General features: G+C 33.3%; 1 protein-coding gene across 1 annotated transcript in view; it reads left to right on the top strand.

Moving 5' to 3' along the window:
• LOC118188908 (LIM domain kinase 1-like) overlaps window positions 1-21,522 on the top strand; it is a 51,812-nt gene that overhangs the window by 25,850 nt on the left and 4,440 nt on the right. Inside the window, exons 8-12 of the mRNA XM_085814488.1 lie at window positions 78-225; window positions 434-712; window positions 2,328-2,393; window positions 4,199-4,414; window positions 14,161-14,315. Of these exons, the coding sequence (XP_085670614.1) occupies window positions 78-225; window positions 434-712; window positions 2,328-2,393; window positions 4,199-4,414; window positions 14,161-14,315 (864 nt within the window). The remainder of the gene's footprint in view (window positions 1-77; window positions 226-433; window positions 713-2,327; window positions 2,394-4,198; window positions 4,415-14,160; window positions 14,316-21,522) is intronic.

Raw genomic sequence — 21,522 nt, forward strand, 5'->3', positions numbered from 1 at the left:
TCTGTATGATGAAAATATTTATAATTTCATTTTATAAATAAAAAATAATATTCTAATATGCATTGCAAATTTTGCAGAGGCTTGTTACCTGTTAAAGGACAGCAACACGATCTAACGAGAACACGTTCGTTTCGTGTACAGGCAAAAAATCAGCAAATATTCCGGCCATCAGATTTAGTATTAGGGAAACTTCTTGGAAGAGGTTTTTTTGGCCAAGCATTCCTTGTGAGTAATACGTTATTGAAGTAAAATATATTTTAAATTTAGTGTAGTTTCTTATTTTAAACATACTGAAATAGATCGTAAAATTATTGTATGCAGTAAGTAAACAATTTATACAGCTGTGTGAAAATTTTTGGTTTTTATTGGTCCTTCTTTTTTCAAGTTAATCAACATTTCATGCTCCATATTTCTTTTCTATGCTTCTGTACAGGTTACTCATCGACATACTGGTCAAGAAATGGTTATGAAAGAGCTTTATCGCCTAGATGAAGAAGCTCAGCAAAATTTTGTAAAAGAAATTGCTGTTCTTCGTTCATTACAGCATCGCAATGTTCTACATTTTGTTGGTGTTCTTTACAAAGATAAAAAGTTGCATCTATTAACAGAATATATATCTGGTGGTACTTTACAAGACTATATTCATAACTTGAATATTGATATATCCTGGTTACAAAGAATCAACTTTGCTAAAGATATTGCAGCTGGAATGGTAAAATTATTTTAGAAATAATAATAAAAAAAAGCATCTAAATTTTAAAAATTTGATTTACCACACAATATGTCATAAAGTTTTTATTTTACTCCTTTTTTCACATAATATTAAGAAACTTTTTATTACATCATGTAGATATGTGTGTGTATTATATATATGTTGTATATTCTTAGATCTAATTGATTCCACACACATATATATAGTGTGTGTATGGCTATTTCTGTCTTTCAATTATTTCCAAAATTTTCTGCATTTGATGACACAGAGTTGAATACCAATGAAAATGTCTGCTTTTATATTGTGGTTGCTATTCTATCATGGGGGGAGGCAGAAAAGCTTTTAATTAAAAAACAGTTTTCTCCTTTAAACAGCATGTTCATATATTAATCATGACTTCTTTATTAATATTATGATAAAATGGTGATTATCTTAACCTACACTAGTCTGCATAAGCAAAAATTTGACAGTATAAGATAAATTCCAGATTTTCATTGTACAGTCTCAAAGACTATTGGGAACAACAATGACATGTAGCCTTGCATTTGTTTAAATGAAATGTTACTTGGGTATTTTCTGACTATACAAGCATTCACAAAAAGCCTCAAATTCAATGGCAACTTTTTGAACTTAAAGGAAAAAGTTTTATTTTTATGGCTCATTAGTGTTGTTTCGTCTTAAAGAATAATAATAAAAAGAAGCATCATATGAAAAGCAACATATGTATTGAAATTCATAAATTTCGCATAATTTAAGAATTGCTATATTTTTATGATATATACATACAAAGTCATTTTTTAATGCATTTTTACACTGTGTATAAATAGATTTGGCATTAATCACCATTTTACAGGCTTTAAAATGGCTTCAGCTTGACAACATTTAAGTTGGTAATTTGGCAATTCATGCGTATTTTTAAATATATATTACCTTTATGTAATATTATTAAAGTTTTGGTAATGTGGTAGAATTATATGGAAATATAGCATATATCTTCTAACTTCTTTGCTTGGTGATTTTTTGAAAGCCGTATGGCAAAATTTCGTCAAGCCAAATTGGAAACCTGATCTGGATTGATGATTACAAAATTATCATGTAATATCAAACATGCAGTTAAATAAAATGTGTAAAAATTAGTTTAACCAATATTTTCAACTAGCTTTCAGGGTGAGTCCCCCCCCCCACCAATTTTAAGGAATTATGCAAGAGAAATACTTATGTATACATATTTTATATGTATATGTGGATGTGATTTTCAAATATCTCAAAATGGAAAAACCAGTATTGGAAAATATACCTACAAAACGTGGATCAAATGTTAGAAATCAGCAAGTCTTAAAAATCTGTTATCTTGAAATAGATATAATTCATGAGTGTTTGTTTTAATTGAAAAAAAAAAAATATTGCCTTAAATGCTTCAGATCATGTTAGTCTTTTTTTAGGAATATATTTCTTGATTTAGATGTTGCAAATAAATAGATGTTCTGTATTGGTATTTTTCCATAAGACTTTTTTTTTTTTTTTCCTTTTTTAAACAAATTGTTTGTTATATATTATTATTTATAAGAGAATGTGTTATTTTGCAGTGTTTCATAAATTGGTACATTTTTTCCAGGCTTATTTACATTCCAAGAATATCATCCATAGGGATCTGAATTCTAATAATTGTTTAGTGCGAAAAGTAAGAACATTATTTTAATATTGTGCTTATAATGTTATGTGTTTAAAGATACAGTAGAATCTCTCTTAATGAGGTTTTTTTTTTTTTTTTTTTTTTTATTTTATTTTATTTTGTGTTAATCAAACTGTCAATCAGTTTAAAGAAATCATTGGCAAAATGTGAAAGTATTAGAAAAATACAGCAAGATTTGGTAACATTAGCCAAATAAATTTTTTTATTAATTTTTTTAACTTTATGATCAGTAATGGTTCCTGTTCCTGTTATACATTATGATAAAACTAGTGGTTTACATGTGTTAAAGACATAAGTGTTAATGGACAAACACCAACTGGTAATATTATAGATATATACAAAAACATCATTTTGCATACTTTTAAGTATGCAAAATGATATTTTTGAGTGGAAAATATAGGAACAGTGAACAATGTTCTCAAGCTTTAAGTAGTATAGGAATAATTTATGCCATAAATTTGAAGAATAACAAAAATTATATTGAAAGTGATGGCTAAGGTAATAATGAAATGGGCAATGTCAAAATTATCAATGGTGAAGCCTTAGGCAAAGCTGTTTGTAGAGCAGTCTTAATGCTTCTCCTGTGAATCTTTTGTTGATAGAAATTCGAGTGATTTTACAGTGGTTCATAGACTATAGCAAAAAAGGGCAAAATTTCACTGACGATTTAATTTACAATTTATATACTTTGTACTGTACTTTCAATTACAAAAATGTTTCAGATGACCCAAATTATTGATAAAACATATGCTGGTCCCTCTGTCATAGGGACTGAAAGAAACATAAGATGTTTAGATTTTGTAATTTTTATGAGATTGATTTCTTTAAATTTGAAAACAAGAATTTGTGTCAACTGGAACTATATGTCTGCGACCAATGCTTGTGAAAATAAATGCTATGTAAAGGCTTTTGTGAACACAGTATATATACTTATGTAATCTTGTCTGTGTTTATGATGTTTTAGGATTATGGGCAGATAATTTCATTCAAACGTTTGTACTGTAATGTATTTTGCAGTAATTGACAAAACAGATAATCTTCTTAGTAGAAAATAAATTTTATTTTTAGTTTACGGAAATAGATAATTTGTATACAATTCTTAAGTGGAAAAATTTTCATACATCTGCTAGCTGGTCAAACTTCAGAATAACAATTTTTAAACAATTTCTTCTGTTGCTGAGCAACAGTTACATCATATAAATATGGCATTGCCACTTTAATAAGTAATATAGTTATTTGTTAAATAACAAGATCTTACAGTACATTGAGTTATCCATAAATATTTTTTTAAATCTTTTTCAGAAGTTTCTTTTTTTAAATATTGTAAAGTTTATTCTTATATATTATATAAGTAATGATCTTACAATTTATTTTCTTACTGGAAGAAGTCTGCTTTGTGCTTTCCGCTTTTTATAAGTTTTATTCAGTTCACTCCCAATTATTGTCTCTGTACTCAAAAGTTTTTGTGATTTTTAATTTACTTTACTGATCTTTACTGATATATTTTGATATTGTACACAAACTGTTTGTGAATTACAATACGATGCAATGAAGTGATTTTATGAGTTTTAAATAAAATATTTTATAAAAACTTATTTTTATACAGAAATTTATTAAAACTTCTTAGATATCTGTGTTATTAAAAATGTACATGAAACAAAATATCTGAAATAGGTTTTGTTTGCTTTCTGAAATTGTATAAATGTTATTGAAACATTACTTCCTCAGAAAGAAAAATGATAACTCCATGAGATATATTAAAGTAGTAAATTTATAATATATTTATTTCACAGGATAAAATGGTTGTTGTGGCTGATTTTGGATTAGCAAGAGTTATGCTAGATAAACAGGTCAATAGAAGACAGAGTGGTGGCAGCACACGACGTCCAGAAAGAAAGAAAAGATATACTGTAGTTGGTAATCCATATTGGATGGCACCGGAAATGATGTCTCATAAGAAATATGATGAACGTGTTGATATATTTTCATTTGGAATAATCTTATGTGAGGTAATTTAACATAGTCATAATACTTATATGCTTTAAATATATATATATTATATATTTGTAACGAAAAATGGAATGTAAAACTGCGTCTTACAAAATTATTCTACAATTAAAACTTTGCTTATGATTTTTATTAATTAATTATAAACAATGTTAAAGGATCAACAGTTGCAAGAAAAACAATACTTAAATTATAAAAACTCCCAGAGCTGTGAAGCATGTAAATAATATATAGTATTGCAATGGAGAAACATCAATGTTGAGAAAGATTTAGCTTTTTCTTTAATTTAAAAAAAAAAAAAAAATTCCTTTTTCTATTAAAAAAGGAACAAATTTATATTTGCAAAGAGAGAATAGCAATTATTACATTCACAGAAAGTTTGCTTAGAATGAAAATTTTTTCAGTATTTTTCAAATTGGCCACCATCTGCTGCCATTTTCTGCAGTGTCATTTGTAATATTCCTGGCAGTGTTTGCATACATGTATGTGTATATCTAATTCAGTTAATGTTTATAATTGTATTAACTGATATATAAATATATTTAATTAATATAACATTTAATTAGGTAATCAATAGATTACATTTTCAATTGATTCACTTTAACATTTATGAACTTATTTTACAGTTTGCAAAAAATTATGAGTGCAAATAATGTTTCTTTTTAATGAAAAATTGTATATGTGAAGGTAGATTGAAATGTTCCTGAAATGGTAAGGGAAGTAAAATAAAATGGTTTCAATTAATATTTTATTTTCCTTTGAAGCTGAATATCACTTAGTTCATTGTTTCTAACTGTTTGATTTGTGTTTGAAAGTGACTTTCTTCAGGCCCTTCAAAATCCCTCTGTAAAGCCTCGACCATTTCTTCATTTGACAAAGGTCAGGAAATATTTTAGCTTTAGAAGTATGTGAAAGCCTGGGGAAGCCAAATCCGGTGTACATGAAGGATGTGGAAGTATTTATAATGTCAAATTTGACAGTTTTTCTTGAGCAGTTACATTTGAATGAGCAGGGGCATTGTGGTGATGAAACGCATTTATCTTTGCAATTTCTATAGGTTTTCCCAACCTGTTCCTGCCATATGTGTGTGTATGTGATTATGGCACAACCTCGAAGGCTATCTGCCTGAAGGGAGGTATGCCTTCGTGGAGGACTTTCTAAGGGAAACTGGCTCGTATACACGTTACAGATGGGGAAAACCATGAAAACGCCCATACAGCCAGCCCGTTCACAGGATTTAAACCTCGGACCAAACTACTGGTGTTCAGCAACTTTACGACTCAGCCGCTGGTGGGCTATTCCTGCCATGATAAATAATGTTGTAATAATATTAATTAAATTTAGGGGCTTTGTATTTGTGGATCATATAAAATTGCTATAGGGCCACCAGTTTGAGACTGCTGCATTTGGCAGGTTCATAGATGCCGTTACATATTCCACATGTCTATGGCAGCGTGTCTCAAAACTCTGCATAAAAAGTTGCAGCGAGATAAAGAATATCAATATGAACCATATTCACAAGCATGATCAGGTATACTACCCTCAGGATAAAGAAGAGACACAGAAAATCAAAATACAGAAAGCAATATAAAGTACTTTTTTAGGCAGACTTTAATAGTACTGATTATTCACGAGAGATACTGAAAGTTCTGACCATTTACAGTGATGGACGTTTGACAACAATCTCACATGCATTGCTGAACATTTATAAAGATACCTGGAGTTTCACGGATATTAGCATCAGTTATGGCAATTCTTGCCATGAAGTCTATGTCAGAAGCAACTGATGTTTCATATACAATGATCTTAAAAGCCACCCACAGAAAAATAAAATCAATCCTAGGTAAATGATTTGAGTGTGGATGCTATGCATTGGTACCCATTCCATTTAATGTCTAATCTAATGATTCAGTGTCCATCCCATTGATTCCTAAAGGTCAGTTCCAAATATTCATAAATGACATATTGAGCATTTCTGACTGTTCCTTGTCATATTGGAACTACAGTCAGCGATGCAAAAGCATGGGAACATCATTCAGTAAATAAAAGAGAACTCTTCCAAAAATCATCCAGTGCTTTCAACTAACTATTCAGTGGGGTAATAGGTATGGGCTAACTAAATAATTACCCATGATACTCATCCCACATTAATGGCAAAATAATGCTATGAAATAAGTGATCTCCTAAGCATACATACTCCTAAGCCCATATGTGCACTTTATGAGGATTGAAGATGCCCTTCACAGGAAAAGAATGCTTTATCTCTAAACAGAACACAGTTTGGGAATTACAGGTCTCCCGAACATCACTTCAAAAACCACACATAACCGTTAATTTTCTTTCTGCAGTGAATGTGTCTCATGTGCTTGTTTGTGTATATCAGATATGCACATATATGCAACACATCCTCTCGCATGATGGGAGTTCAAACCAATTGTGTCTGGCTGTATCTTACATCCTTACTCTCAAAAATGGATTTTTGCATAGGTTTTGATGCAAGTGCAGAATCATTTGGTGTTGTAATACACACCTCATTAGGTACATTTCCCAGTATACTCTTACAGTCACATATTCATTATTCTTTGCTAATTTATATACAAAATGCATGTTTGGCAATTCAACATTCATAAAATGGTGCATGTTCCATATGTGACTTCAAAAGCTTTAATGGGGAAACTTCAACTGTTGTCATATAAGTTTTATTTTATTATATTTTTCTGCTTTAAAATTTCTATTTATTTAACTGCTTGTGTATGCTAACATTCAGTGATCCATTTGTACATTGCTGCTCCTTTCTTTGGAACTATCACCCACTTCATTTGTATGTATTTTTTCCTTTTCATGACAGATTCATGCACCCGTTGAGCTTGTCTGAAATTTTGGTCTGTAAGAACTCTCTAATAATTACATCTAGCTTTAACTTATGCCACAGGCCCACCAGTGGCCGAGCAGTAAAGTCACTGAAGACTGGTAGTTCGATCCGAGGTGCGAGGCTGCCTGCATAGGCGTTTTTGTGTTTTTCTCCGTGTGTAATGTGTATACAAGCCAATTTTCCTCAGAAAGTCCTCCATGAAGGCATCCCTTCCCGTAGGCAGATAGCCCTCGAGGCTTTGCCATAATCACACACACACATACATAACTTAATGCCACGCTACCTGTCACCACAAATTTATCATTTCAATTCATGGTTATCCTGTTTTACTGGCTGATGTCAAACCTTATTCTCCCTCAGTCATCCATTGTATATACAGTTTCCTTGTTGTTTTGGATATTTATTCAATGATCTAAGTAGAAGTTTATCAATGATAACTGAAAAATATGTCTTCATCTACATGTAGTTACAATTTTCTATCATCCCTGTAATGGCATCATTCCCATAATGATTGCTAATGATTTAAATAGTCTGCTTTTTGAATTTGGAAGTAAATGCCTTTTAGTAAATTGTGTTTTGGCATTCCCTTCCTCCTTGAAAATTATTAGTGATAACTTTGTTCCATGGCCCATAATTGCAAATAATATTCCCATCTTATATCCTTTACTCCAATTAAACTATCTAGGCATAATTTCAGTCTAGAATTGAAATATGGGGGAAAATTGATATGTGTGATGTAGCCGTTCCTCAATAGACACTAATGCCGGCTAGCTCTAAAAGGATTTATTAACAGAGCACACAGGAACGGTTACAAACAAAAGAAATACATAAAAATGAAACATATACCAAATGGAACATCAAACAGTTGAATAACAGAGACATAGTAAACTAACATCATGGCGGCTGGAGTTCGACTGACGTTTTTTCATATCGCCACGAGATGGCGTTTAAATAAAATAGTTCAGTTACAGTTCATGAGTTCATGGCGTGAATAAAATAGTTCAATTACACTTAAATAGGTCTGTTACATCCTCTCCCTCTGACTTCGTAGACGTCTCGGCAAGAAGTCAGGAACTGACATTTGTCTACTTTGTGCAGCGGGCGGAGAATCAGATGGACGGCCTCCAGTTTGACGAGGAGTAGATTTTGCGTCACCAGCACCTTGTGCAACAGGTGCAGATTCGGATGGTATTACACGTTTCGGGCGTCCTCTTTTCTTTAAGGTAACCATTGGAATTACACGAGCTGAGTTTTGCTTATTTCGATCTTGATATGGTTTCAAGGCTGAAACATGATACTTGCCGAGAATTTTGTCTGGTTCATGAGGATTGGCAATATCATAAGTGGTTAGAGATCTTGTAGTCACTATAACATAAGGACCATCTCTCTTGTTCATGAATTTAGCAGTTTTCTTCAGTGGACCTTTGCTGATTGGGTGGAGGGTGACCCAAACTTTATCACCAGGAACGAATTTCGGTGTTTCTCTTCGTTTTTTGTCAGCATATCGTTTCTGCTTATCTTGATGCATTTTGACTCTTTTTCGTACCTGTTGTACATTTCTTGCAAAACGTTTCAAATATGGAGTAATTTCGGAAACAAAATTATCGTTCTCAATTACGGCTTTTATATCATGCTTTACATCATCTAAGGTTTGTAACTCTTGTGCAAATTGAAGAAAAGCAGCAGAATGTCCAGTTGAATCACATTTGGCTGTATTCAAAGCAAACCTTATTAATGGCAGTTTATCCTTCCATGACTGATGGTCGTTACCAACAAGTATTGCTAAACGTGGTTTCAGATCTCTATTCTTCATTTCAACTGGGTTAGATTGTGGGTGATAGACAGGAGTAAGACTGATCAATGTTCAAGATATAGCATAGTTGTTGCATAACAGCACTAGTAAACTGGGTACCATTATCACTTATTATTTTCCTGGGTAACCCAAATCGAAGGGCGACTTCCTCCAAAAGAATAGTGGCACATTCTCTGGCCGTGGCTTCCTTTAAAGCAAATAGTTCTGTCCACTTCGTGGCACAGTCCTGCACAATAAAAATCCATTTTTCACCAGACGGTGTTTCAGGAAGGGGACCAAAAAGATCAATTGACAAGGTCTCAAAACGTTGAGCATAGACTGGAGTTTGAAGTAAGCCAGATGGCTTTTGATTAGTGGCTTCTCCCCCTACTTTGAAGACAGTGTGATATTTGTTAAGCAATGCATCAGTTGCAAGCCGTTGGGCTGTAGTTAATTGCTGTCCTTCATTTTCTCGTAGTCGGCAGTTGTTTACAACAACTGGGGTTTCTTCCAGTACTTGGGATTGATGAGGTTTCACGAAGCTATATTTTCTTCGAGGTTCATAAGAAAAGTTCCACTTATTTTCAGCAAGATTTAACACAATTTTAGCTTTTTGAAGAAAGTCAGTTCCTAACAGAGTCGAGTTATTTTTGGCATCAGGCAACACAAGGAGCGGAGTTTTGAACTCTCTGCCTTCGAGAAGAATGATTTGTTCGGTGTGAAGTACCTCTTTTTCAGATACCAAACCATCAGCGAAAGACACCTGTAGTGTTGTCTTTTCAAATACTGCATCTTGTATTTGCAGAATATGATAGAGAGATTCACTTGCAATTGAGTGACTAGCACCAGTGTCGGCGAAAGCTGTACCGGAAACACCACCAATATTAATTCGAAATACAGCAGTCCGAGTGGAAGATAAACAGGATCGGATTTGGATAGTGCCAAAATTTGATGAATTTGAAGTCTTTGGGGGGTTATAGTCTGGATATTTAGACTTGATAAAACCAGTTTTTCCGCACCCATAGCATGTTAAAGGAGGTCGCTTTTCCTCTGTTTGTTGCTGACCACGATTTAAAAAGGTTTTATGAGTTCTCTGTATGTCACTTGTTCAATTTTCTACTTTGTGTTTGGATGTATTAGTCGGTTTGTAAGAATAGTTCCGCTTGCCAGGAAGTTCAGTTTTATAGTTTGTATTTTTAACACATACAGCTTCATAATCATCCAATTTCTGTACTAATTCAGATGAACTCTTTATTTTTCCCCAAGTATCAATAAAATGCTCCTTAACGTCACTACTGACTCTTCTTTTAAGCTGATCCGTGAGGACTAAGTCTTTGAGTGATTCAAAATCTGTAACATCGAGACTATGGAGCCACTCTTCGAGATAATTGTTTAATTCGTAAGTAAAATCTTTCCATAAGGACTCAGAGTGTTTTTGGTGTGTAGTAAGTTTAATTCAAAATGATTCAGCATTTAATTTGAATCTTTGTAGCAGAATCTTCTTGATGTAAGAATAATCTTCTAATTTGTCTTTTGGTTCTCTTAAAATAATTTGCGAAATGTCTATAGGCAGAAGAGGTAGGAGATGAGTGATGTAATCTATTTGTTTTATATTAACTTTCTCACATTGTCTTTCAAAAATTTGCAGGTAGGTTGCAATGTCAGAAGTTCCTGTAAATTTAGGATTAGGTGTTGAATATTTGTTCCAATAGCTGCATTTAAAGCAAAGGCGGCATAGTTAGGGTGTGAGCTAGCAGCTGCCAGGTTTAATTTTAAACGTTCCAATTCTAATAAAAGTTCTTGTTCTTTTCTTTGACGTGTCTCCAGATCGTTGCTTTCGCGTTGTTTTTGTTGTCTAGTTTCGATTAAAGTTTCCAGAAGATTCCTGGTAAAAGCCTCATCATAAGTGTCAGAATTGACGATAAGATCTTTAAGATCTATTACTCGCATAGTGTCGTTTACAGTGAAACCCAGTTCTTCAGCGAGAGTTTTTCAATCCTCTTTTCGTGCTTTGGCAAGGTAAGCCATAATTATATGAGAGGTCAGGGGGGAGGGAAAAGATGAAGGTGAATTTGTTGTTATTTCGATTTTATTCACAATACAGTATTTTAGAATTAATAATTATAGCTTTAAGTAAAATGTATATACCCCTATTAAACAGTATTTATAAATGTAAACAATAATACTCACAAAGTTTATTATTTCGGAGTCGTAAAAATATCATAAAATGCCCTCATAAATTCAACTTGTATCAAGAAAATAACATATAATAAATTGCTCAAAAATTGTTTACTACTTAGCAAAACATACAAAACATACATAAATGTCTTACCATAAGCTTTTATATTTAAGCTGAATTCTTCGAAATCTTAATCTTAACAAAATATTAAGCTTATTAAGCAACACACACTTATAAACTCTTTTACTTTATTTAAATAGTCATTCGATTTTATTCATAATTATTTTCTTACGCTTCAAGAAATATTTTCAAGACATGCATTCATTAAAGGAAAACAATCGTATTTTCTTAAAGTATTATACTATAATCATTTTCTCAAAATGTTCGTGGAAAGATAAATCAACAAGTACAATATTTTATTTTATGTAGAATAAAACATTTATTAAGGAACAACAGCACTTAAAGGAAATAAAAATAATAAAAAAATTGACGTAAACACATCATAAATCATCGCTAGTCTAAACATTTCCGCGGGGGCAAAAGATCTGCTGCTGTATGTCAAAATCGAAACTAATAAATTCTAATGAACAACGTCCATGAATATATTCAAACTTTAATATCAAAACATGTATTCAGTGAAACAATATTATTCACAAATTAATTACTATGCGCATTAACATTTTAAAATAACAAATTACAATTCAAGAAATAAGGTTTGGTTAACAGAAAGCCGTTTGCTTTCGTTTAATACTCTTATGTAGTATCAATAAATGAGATTTTAGTAAAGAATTTACATTTGCTTTAAAAAGCAGCTTATAATAAATAATCAGTATAAAAGAACTTTAAACTCAGATTAAACGATAATGTAAACGAAACTTATCTTTTCCGTTGAAATTGTCCAGTTGATGATTCGATGTGCTAGCAGCATGGTATGACAATTTTAATTCCAGAATTGGTTTCCAGAATATTTGACCAGTAGTCCACACCTGAAAAGAAACTGAGCCGATCTCCAGCAACTAAAAGTTAAGTTCGGGAGTAAGAGCTTATTAAAGCCAAACAGAAATTCTAAACATTTTGTTGCGCCATTTTGGATTCAAATTTGGTTGGGCGCCAATGTGATGTAGCCGTTCCTCAATAGACACTAATGCCGGCTAGCTTTAAAAGGATTTATTAACAGAGCACACAGGAACGGTTACAAACAAAAGAAATATACATAAAAATGAAACATATACCAAATGGAACATCAAACAGTTGAATAACAGAGACATAATAAACTAACATCATGGCGGCTGGAGTTCGACTGACGTTTTTTCATATCGCCACGAGATGGCGTTTAAATAAAATAGTTCGGTTACAGTTCATGAGTTCATGGCATGAATAAAATAGTTCAATTACACTTAAATAGGTCTGTTACATATGTTATTTCAGAAAAAGTCTGATTTTTTGTCAAAATACCTATATTAGAACAATGCTATATGTAAATCTAATACGTGTCCTAAGTCATGCTTTTGGGACATGAAAAATGCAGTTTGAATTTTGTCAGTCGGCCCAGTAGAACGAGAGATATAGAACTGTCGCCTTTTTTTCCCCTCCACATCTACTTATTTTCATTCCATTTAGATAACATCTTTTTGGTTTGTTGCATTTTATGTGATAGAAGGTATTCAAAATATATGATATTTCAAATTAAATTAAATTTTTAAAGTAATACATTAAATTTTCCTGTGAATTTTTTGCCAATATATTTATTCATTCTCAATTGTTAAATTAATTCACTTATGAAATGTATGATGTTTATCTGGTGTGCTACCAATGTTGTCAAATAGAAAATTTCTGTCGATTGAAGTAATTTTAGGTTTCAAAAGCTTTTGTGAATACTGATACTGGAGTACAAAACTTTAACCTTGTTACCTAATCAAATGTGTTGTCATCTTACCACCCATAGTCTTGTGAGGCATTCATTCAATGAGTTGTTTGTTTATCTCTTGACTGCAAAAGAATAATGTCCAGTTGCTAAAAATAACATAATTCGGATAAAGTTGCTAATAGCTGGTTTTCCAAATGAAATAGTAAATACTTGGTTGAATTTGTCACCATCGTTTCTTGAGTAAAGGAGGACATACAGTAGAGGAAGTTCTGTTTCATGATCTGGTTATTATTTCTCAGCATTATTCATGCTGTGACATGGAGCTTTAGTAAAAAGCAGTATTTTTGCACTCATAAGAATGTGTCTAGCTGCCATAAAGGCAATATTCTCAGTTTGTGAGCAAATTTCATTTTGTAGGAATGATTGGTCAAGTGCTTCCTAAGAAAATATTTCCCAAATTATCATGTTCTCTGTCTGTATGACTGTGCTAATTTTGGAATATCCAAGAAAGTAAATTTTAGCATAAATTTTCCATGTGAAATTAGCCTTCTGTATAGCGAAACACGACCGTATATACACAGGAAATGTTTATGATGAGAAAATGGCTGTGAGCATAAGCACATGAATGCATCTCTGACCCAGAATTCCTTGGATTTTTCCCTACTTAAAAGATGATAATGAAGCTTGAAACCAGCTGACCAAATTCAGGTGGGGATAAGATACCAACCAATATATTTCTACTTTGCATCATTGTTGAGGCTGTTTGACTTCCATCAGAGCAGGATATGATAAAACCAAAATAACTCTGCCCTCATTAACACTTAAATCACTGATTCCTAGTTACTAGATAGACCTTAAGTGACGAGCACACTTGAGGGATTGCAGTAGTGTTTAAAAAGTGTATATCTTAAATGAGGAGTTAATTTTTGATAGAAAGCGGTTTTGTGTGAAAATCCTACCATATTGTAATACTGTATGTAATATATAGTGCATATTTCTTATCTTTTTTTTTTTTTTTTCCAATTATTACTGTTTTAGATTATAGGAAGAGTGCCAGCCGATCCTGATTATTTGCCTCGTAGTTCTGATTTTGGGCTAAATGTTGCAGCATTTAAAGAAAAATTTTGTAATGGTTGTCCTGAGGCCTTTTCTAAAATAGCATTTCTGTGTTGTGATATATCTCCTGATAAAAGGTACAGAAATCTCAGTATTTTTTACAATTTTAATGCAACTTTAAAGTATCTTCTAGGTGTTAATTATCTTTTCAGTGAGTGTTAAGTTTACTAGTAAAGAAAAAAAAAAAAAAAAAAAAAGATTATGATATCATACTTAATTGAAGAGAACAAATTTAGTTACTTGTTCTTGAATTATCAAGAAAAATGTAAGGAAAGCTTTTATATTAAAATTACAAATTACCTGAAATTACATTCATTATTTATATTGCAGTTTTTACTGACTAGGATATACATTCCTCTGCCTGAGACATATAACACATCTAGGTTGAGTGTGATGCTCGTTTTGCCTCTGAGACTAGATCCTTAGATATTCGATCATATGCACAGTATCCTATTTTTCAGTCTCAAATTCGGTTTAGAGGTGAAGGGATGAGTTGTCCAGGCTTATGGTATGCTCTTTTCATAACAGTGTTTTTACAAGTAATCCACTTTTCATCGCCAGTTGTCACCTGGTCAATGAGGGGTTATTTTTTTTTTTCCAAGCAATGTGTACATGTGATGACTTGACCATGGAAATCTTGCTCACTTAATTTTTGAGGCACCCATCTGGAATATACATTTTTTTGCAAAAAAATAGAAGCACCATGAAAGAAGTGGTTGCTTTTGATGAAATTGAATATGTGTACAGCTCAAACATAGATAATAAAAGGATTAAAAAGTCAAGGTCATACATAGTACCTGTTCGCGGCTCACAATCACCCATTGAGTGTTCAAATTAGTAGTTGATCGAACTGCCCCTGGCGGCAATGCATCCTTGAATTCGTCGAGGCAAGAAGTGGTAGAGGTTCCTAATGTTATCCTGCAACACATTCTATCAAGCATTCATCGGTTGTCGCTCCAGATCTGCGATATTTTGTGGTGCTTGAATCTGGCGGTCTATCATGTTCACGCATGTTTGATTGTTAAAAGATCTGGTGACCTTGCTGGCCAAGGAAGAGTATCAACTGTATGGAGACAGTCTAGAGATATGCGAGCGATATGTGACCTGGCATTGTCTTGTTGCAAAATGGCCCCAGGATGACGTGCCATGAAGGGTAATACAACCGGCTGCAGGATGGTATCAGCATATCGTTGCGCTGTTAAAGATATACGGAGGATGACTAAAGATGACCTGCTATTATAAGAAATAGTGCCGCACACCATCACACCAGGGGTTATTTGGCTGTATGCCTTTGTAAAACAAAGGCTGATTGAGACTGCTGTCCCCGTCCTCTCCAGACACGAACGTGGTGGTCATCTGCTTCAAGAGTGAAGTGGGATTCATCCCTGAACACTATACGATGCCAGTCTAATGGCAGCCATGAAGATCGGCTGTAACACTATTCCAGACGACTCTGCCCATGTTGTGGGGGTCTTAAAGGCCTCTGTGAGCATAACCTTGCCTCAGACAAGCGCCGTGAGATGGTGGATGGTACCACAATGATGTATAGAAATGGCTGTAGTGTGTTTAATAGTTGACAACGATACTATTGGGGCAGTTTGGGCCGGGCAAACAATCATCCTATCTTGCCTCGCATTTGTGCTCCTTGGCCTTCCAGAGACAATTTCGTTGGCAATTTCGGCCTATTGCTCGGTATGACCACCCAGCTTCACGCAACCCTATAATGCGACCATGTTCGAAGTCCTTTCGTTGTCTGTAAGATCTTCGATATCATCGTAATGACATTTTTAGTTGTTTCTTTACGAAATTACAATAGCAGCAACTAAAAAAGATAAATTTTCCGCTTCTGTTACTGGTTTTATACTTCAAGAATTGCACACTATGATCACAGTTCCTGTTCATTTGCATTGAAACTTTAATCATTTGCATGTTCTATCAAGATGTTTTTGCATACCAAATTTCATCACAATCGCAAAATTCTTCTTGGTGCTTCGATATTTTTGCAAAAGAGTGTATATAGATCAAATGTAGTTAGCAAATATAGTCCGAAATAGTTAGTTGAACTGAGTTAAGCTTTTCTGCTCTCTCCAGTGTTGTTATAAAAAGGATCCTTTTTTATCATAGTCTTGTCAATATCATTATTGATGAAAAATGGCAACTCAGAGTGTAGCTTATCATTTTGGTCAAAATCACTTGCTTGAGTTTTTCAAATCATCTCTTGCACATTCTAGTTGAAACTGTATCTCCACCCAAAAATTTCAATAAATTCCAACACGCCTGTGTAGCAATTGTTCCTTGTTAGAATTCGTACAAAATGTATTGATGTAAATGAATTTTTATGGTAGCCATGTTTACACCATCACATTTCACGTAATAATGAAACACTTTTGTTTCAGTTAGCTTAGAAGAGTACATGTGTATAAATGCAATGTTAAGGAAAGACAGCTTTATACATCTCAAATGAACATGTGCATGCATGTCAAAACTTGAAATAACTTTATCAGACGAAGCTTTTAGGTAGACCATACAGATTGCATGAGAGGGAACTTCATTAAGGATCATTATACAAAAGGTTGATATGCTTACGGAGACTGTACCTACATTATATTTACAATAAAAGGGAACATGAAAAATGAGAAAAAAAAATCTGAAATGTTTCATATTTTAAATGAAGTCTAAAGGGGCGTTTTTTTTTTTTTTAATGTTTTGTGTCTTATTTATTAAATATCATGTTTGCACTTAAACCATAAAATTCAGTTCAATGGTAATGTTGCAAAATAATTTTAAAATGAGCATATCTTTAGAATTTACGATACACAGTTCCGCACGCTAGAGATAAAAAGGTTTTTTCCCCCATAGAGTGTTGCTATTGCTCGCTTTTAAATCGTTGGGTTTGTTACTCAAAAATTCGTTAAAGTTTCACAAAATATGAAATCGATAATAAAACAAATTCCAAATTTCAAATTTGGTCTTCCACATGCCCATATTCGTAGGAGGATTACGTCATTCAAAGTTCGATGGCTCTATATACCGTTGTTTTATCACAATGCAAGAAATAGACGTACATTTATGCAGATTTTTCATTATTTAATTTCTTCAAATATAATGCAGGACATTTGATGGCAACAGTTTGAGAAGTGAAATGGACATTTATAGTGATTCAACGCAAAATCGTAAAACAAAAACAATAGTCCTCCAGGGACAAAGCCCCTTTGGACTAATTACCATTACCTGAATGCAGAATACCATTTTATGATAGGGTTTCGTTTACCATTATTTAATTGTTGGGAAACACCCGTAGCTAAGTTCACCGCTTACTATAGCATACAATTGGATCGACTATTATCTGTTCACATACATCTCAAAAAGTAATAAATTATCTTGATCGATCTGCAGTTTTAAACTAGTGTGTAGGGTTTTAACTAATTTTCTGGTGCACGACACAAGAACGCTGTATAAGAGAATGACTTAGGGACAAGGGGAAGAATTAGATATGGCCACATGGAACACATTACATAATTCATTGACTGGTGGTTGATTGAGAATTTGGGAAAGAATCACAGATATCCTTGTCTTTTTCTGGTTTGGAAATTTCTTTTATCCAGGGTCAGTAATGTCTGTATGATTTGGAATGGATTTGGATTTTTCAGGCATGTATTTCTGCTTTTTGATCATATTATTTCTATGACAGCTTCAGCATATCTAGATGTTGTTGTATCAGGAGATCATAACTACGCTATAATCCCTTTCCTGTTAGATGAAAGTTACCAAAATGATAGAGCTGCATTCAATCATTAATTTATTCAGATTGCTGATTTAAGGTGCACCTGAACAGTGTAGTGACCTGAACAACTCCCATGCTTTCAAAAGGCCTCAAATATTAGGCATGTAATGGACTTAATTAGGGATAGAAAACTACGATGTGAGAATGTTTATTACTGTATCATCTGGCACAGATGAAAACAGGCCTCTGGTATCAATGAATTTTTATGCCACTGGAAAATAATTATCTTATTTCCTCCCTGTTGTTTTGAGTGTGAACTTCTTTATGAACAAAAAATAGTCCTATAATAAAGAGTAAGCATTCTTTCAAGCAGAGTAGTATATGCACAAAATATTAGCAGTGAAATTACTAAAACTTTAATGAAGTTAAAAATTGGATAATTTATTAAAGGAACATGCCATGTAATATCAGTATAAATGTCAGCAAAAGAACATAATAGTTATCTCTTTTCTTCAAATGGTATTCGTATTGACTGTTTCACTTCATAATTCTTTAGAAAAGGTATTTGAAATTTGGAAGTATTTAAATTTTTTTACTCATTTACTCCTAGATTATACACCATTTTTGTAATCTTATAACAAAGATGAAAATGGTACCTTATGAAGATCATAAGCATATTAGTATTTATTACATCAGGGCTATGTAGTGTGCAAAAAGATCATGTTTCAAACTGCATCATTGCAAAATTTTCGCTGTTGCAGCTGCTGACAGACAGCTGATGTTATGCGTTGTGATACATGATCACATTTGTCTTCATTTGCTGCAAATTTAGGTTTCTTATTTATTCTATGCATAGTAGTTTTGAATTCATTTAAACTCCATTATGAAATCATCAGTGTCAAACTCTGTCAGTTCAAGTGAATTTCTTTTTTACTGCAAAAAATAGGTATTTTCTTGAAACACATTTTCTTTTGTTTTTCAATCCAGTGATAGATCAGTGGATCATCATTGTTGAGAATGTGCTGTGAAATTCTCATATCTATTTTGTAATGTTTCAGGAATTGGACTGATTTATTTATGTATCATGCTTGACTAAGTAAATAAATTATTTAATAAAATAATTGTCACTTGAATCAATAAATATTTTGGGAAACCTCATGCACAATCTTTATAGTATATAAAATCATTATATAATGTGATCATAAATGGATTTATAGCTATACGTAGTAAAGATGAACACAGTATGTAGCCACAATAGACTGTAGCTACATACTATTATGCTCATCTTTTGTCAAGGCATTCAGCCATTTGAATATGGGCATGTGTGCATGATGTTGATTGTTAACCAGTTTGGGCATCATCATTACACTGTTCTTTATAGTTTAATCATGGATCATTTTAATGTGTATTGTATACCTTCAGACTTGGTTTCAGAAAGTATATTCAAATTAAAATGTCAGAAGTAACAAAGGAAATTTCAGTATTCAGTAAATTCAATCAGGAATAGATAATAATAATATAATAGAATAATTACATTATCTATGGACTTCTCTTCTGTGATGGAGCAGGGTCTTTATAATTGCTCACTGAAACTGAAAATTTGGCTGGCTGTACGCCAAACATTATATATTTTGATGATGGAGAAAAATATATTTAAACCTGTGGAAAAATAGTGTGATAACCTTGCTGCAGGAGGAATCTTCATGTATAAACTTACATCATATCCCTTTCTGTATAAAATACTTAGCATAAAAGCATCATAATTTAATTATGAAAGAAAAAATATGATTGTATAGGAATTGATGAAACATTATTAATCAAGTGGCATCCTTGATGCAGCTTACAATTTTTGTAGTAGTATATTATTTATCAGTGTAACAAAATGAGCCAGTATGTTTCTTGATATTATTTTGATCTCGATCACAGAGAGCATTTTTTATGCTGTAGTTTTCTTGTTACCTATAAATAACAGTATTATAGTTATTTATACACTCATGTCCATAAATTAAGGATAATGCAAAATCAGGCAAAGGAAGAGTTAGAAGCAAAACAAATTTGACTTATTTGTAAAGCTTATTTATTAAACAAAAGGTAAAGAGCAAAAAAACGATGCTATATGTTTGATATTATTAAAAAAATTAGTGATTTTTTTTCTCCCTGGAGCAAATTACAAAAAAAAAACTATTTACAAAAAAACAATATTACATGGTTGGTATGATTGTTAATACATTATATGGCTCCCAGATGATGCAATACAGTCCGTACAACGCCTAGGCATGCTGAGTATCAAATTATCGATCTGACCTTGGGGGATATTACACCACTCAAAAAGCAGTGCTCTCCGAAGTTCCAGTAGACATGTAGGAGGAGGTTCACAGGCTGCAACTCATCGGCCAAGCATGTCCCACACATGCTCTACTAGATTCAAGTCCAGTGAGAATGCTGGCCAGTCCATACGGGTGATATCCTCCGATTGAAGGCATTCGCTTACGATGTTTGCACGATGAGGACAGGCGTCATCCATAAACACAAATTGTGCATCCATGGCGCCCCGAAACAAACGTACATGTTGTTCCAGAATGACGTTCTGATAGATTTGGCTTGTCATGGTTCCAATTTGAACATGCAGGTCAGTTCTGGAACCCAGAATAATTCCACCCCAAACGAGCACTCCTGCACCACCGTAACGGTGTCGTTCAATGATGTTTCCTTGGTAGTAACTGGTATCTGGAGCTTTCCATATGAAAGTCTGGCGAGAATCAGACTGCAAGCTAAACCTGGACTCGTCAGAAAACATCACACATGCCCACTGTTGCGGTGTCCGCAATGCATACTCTCTACTCCAGGCTAACCGCAGGCGACAGTGAGTTGCAGTAAGTGGAACGCATCTGACAGATCTACGAGCATATAGACCAATCTGCCCTAAGCGTCTGTACATGGTCTGCCTTGAAATTGTCATACCAGTGGCTGAAGAGAGCTGATGAGACAGGTCTGAAGCTGTGCTCCACCTGTTTCTTTTGGCAGTAACTGCCAAATAGCGGTCCTCATTCGGCATTGTAACTCTGGGGCGACCTGTGCTGTAATGTCTACTCACATTACCATCATCTTGGAATCGTTGCCAAAGCCTGGAGATGACACTCTGGGCAATTCCAAATTCGTCTGATACTTCCAGTTGGGTACGCCCACATTCCAGACGGCCAATAATTCTACCACGTAAAAAAGCATCCAAATGCGTCCTTTGTGTCATAACTATTTGGTTATTGCACTGAAATGCTTATAAAGTGCCTGCGAACAATTTTACTTCTTTGCCTGTATTCCTTATATATCACTCTTTTACATTCTCATCATTGTGACGTACCATCGGTGTCATCTGGTTACTTCCTGAAATTTGCATATGATTCTTGAAGATGTGTGTAGTGATTTTGCAGGTGATATATTTATTTTAGAGTTTGATTTCTGCATGACTCTGAATTATCCTTAATTTATGGACATGAGTGTATTTGTCAAATGCTTTCACATAAAAAATTAAGGAACAAATTTTAAATGATGATTGGAAATGT

The sequence above is a fragment of the Stegodyphus dumicola genome, chromosome 4, assembly GCF_044657685.1.
Source record: "Stegodyphus dumicola isolate Sdum_Otavi_A_Nest chromosome 4, ASM4465768v1".
Lineage (NCBI taxonomy): Eukaryota > Metazoa > Arthropoda > Arachnida > Araneae > Eresidae > Stegodyphus > Stegodyphus dumicola.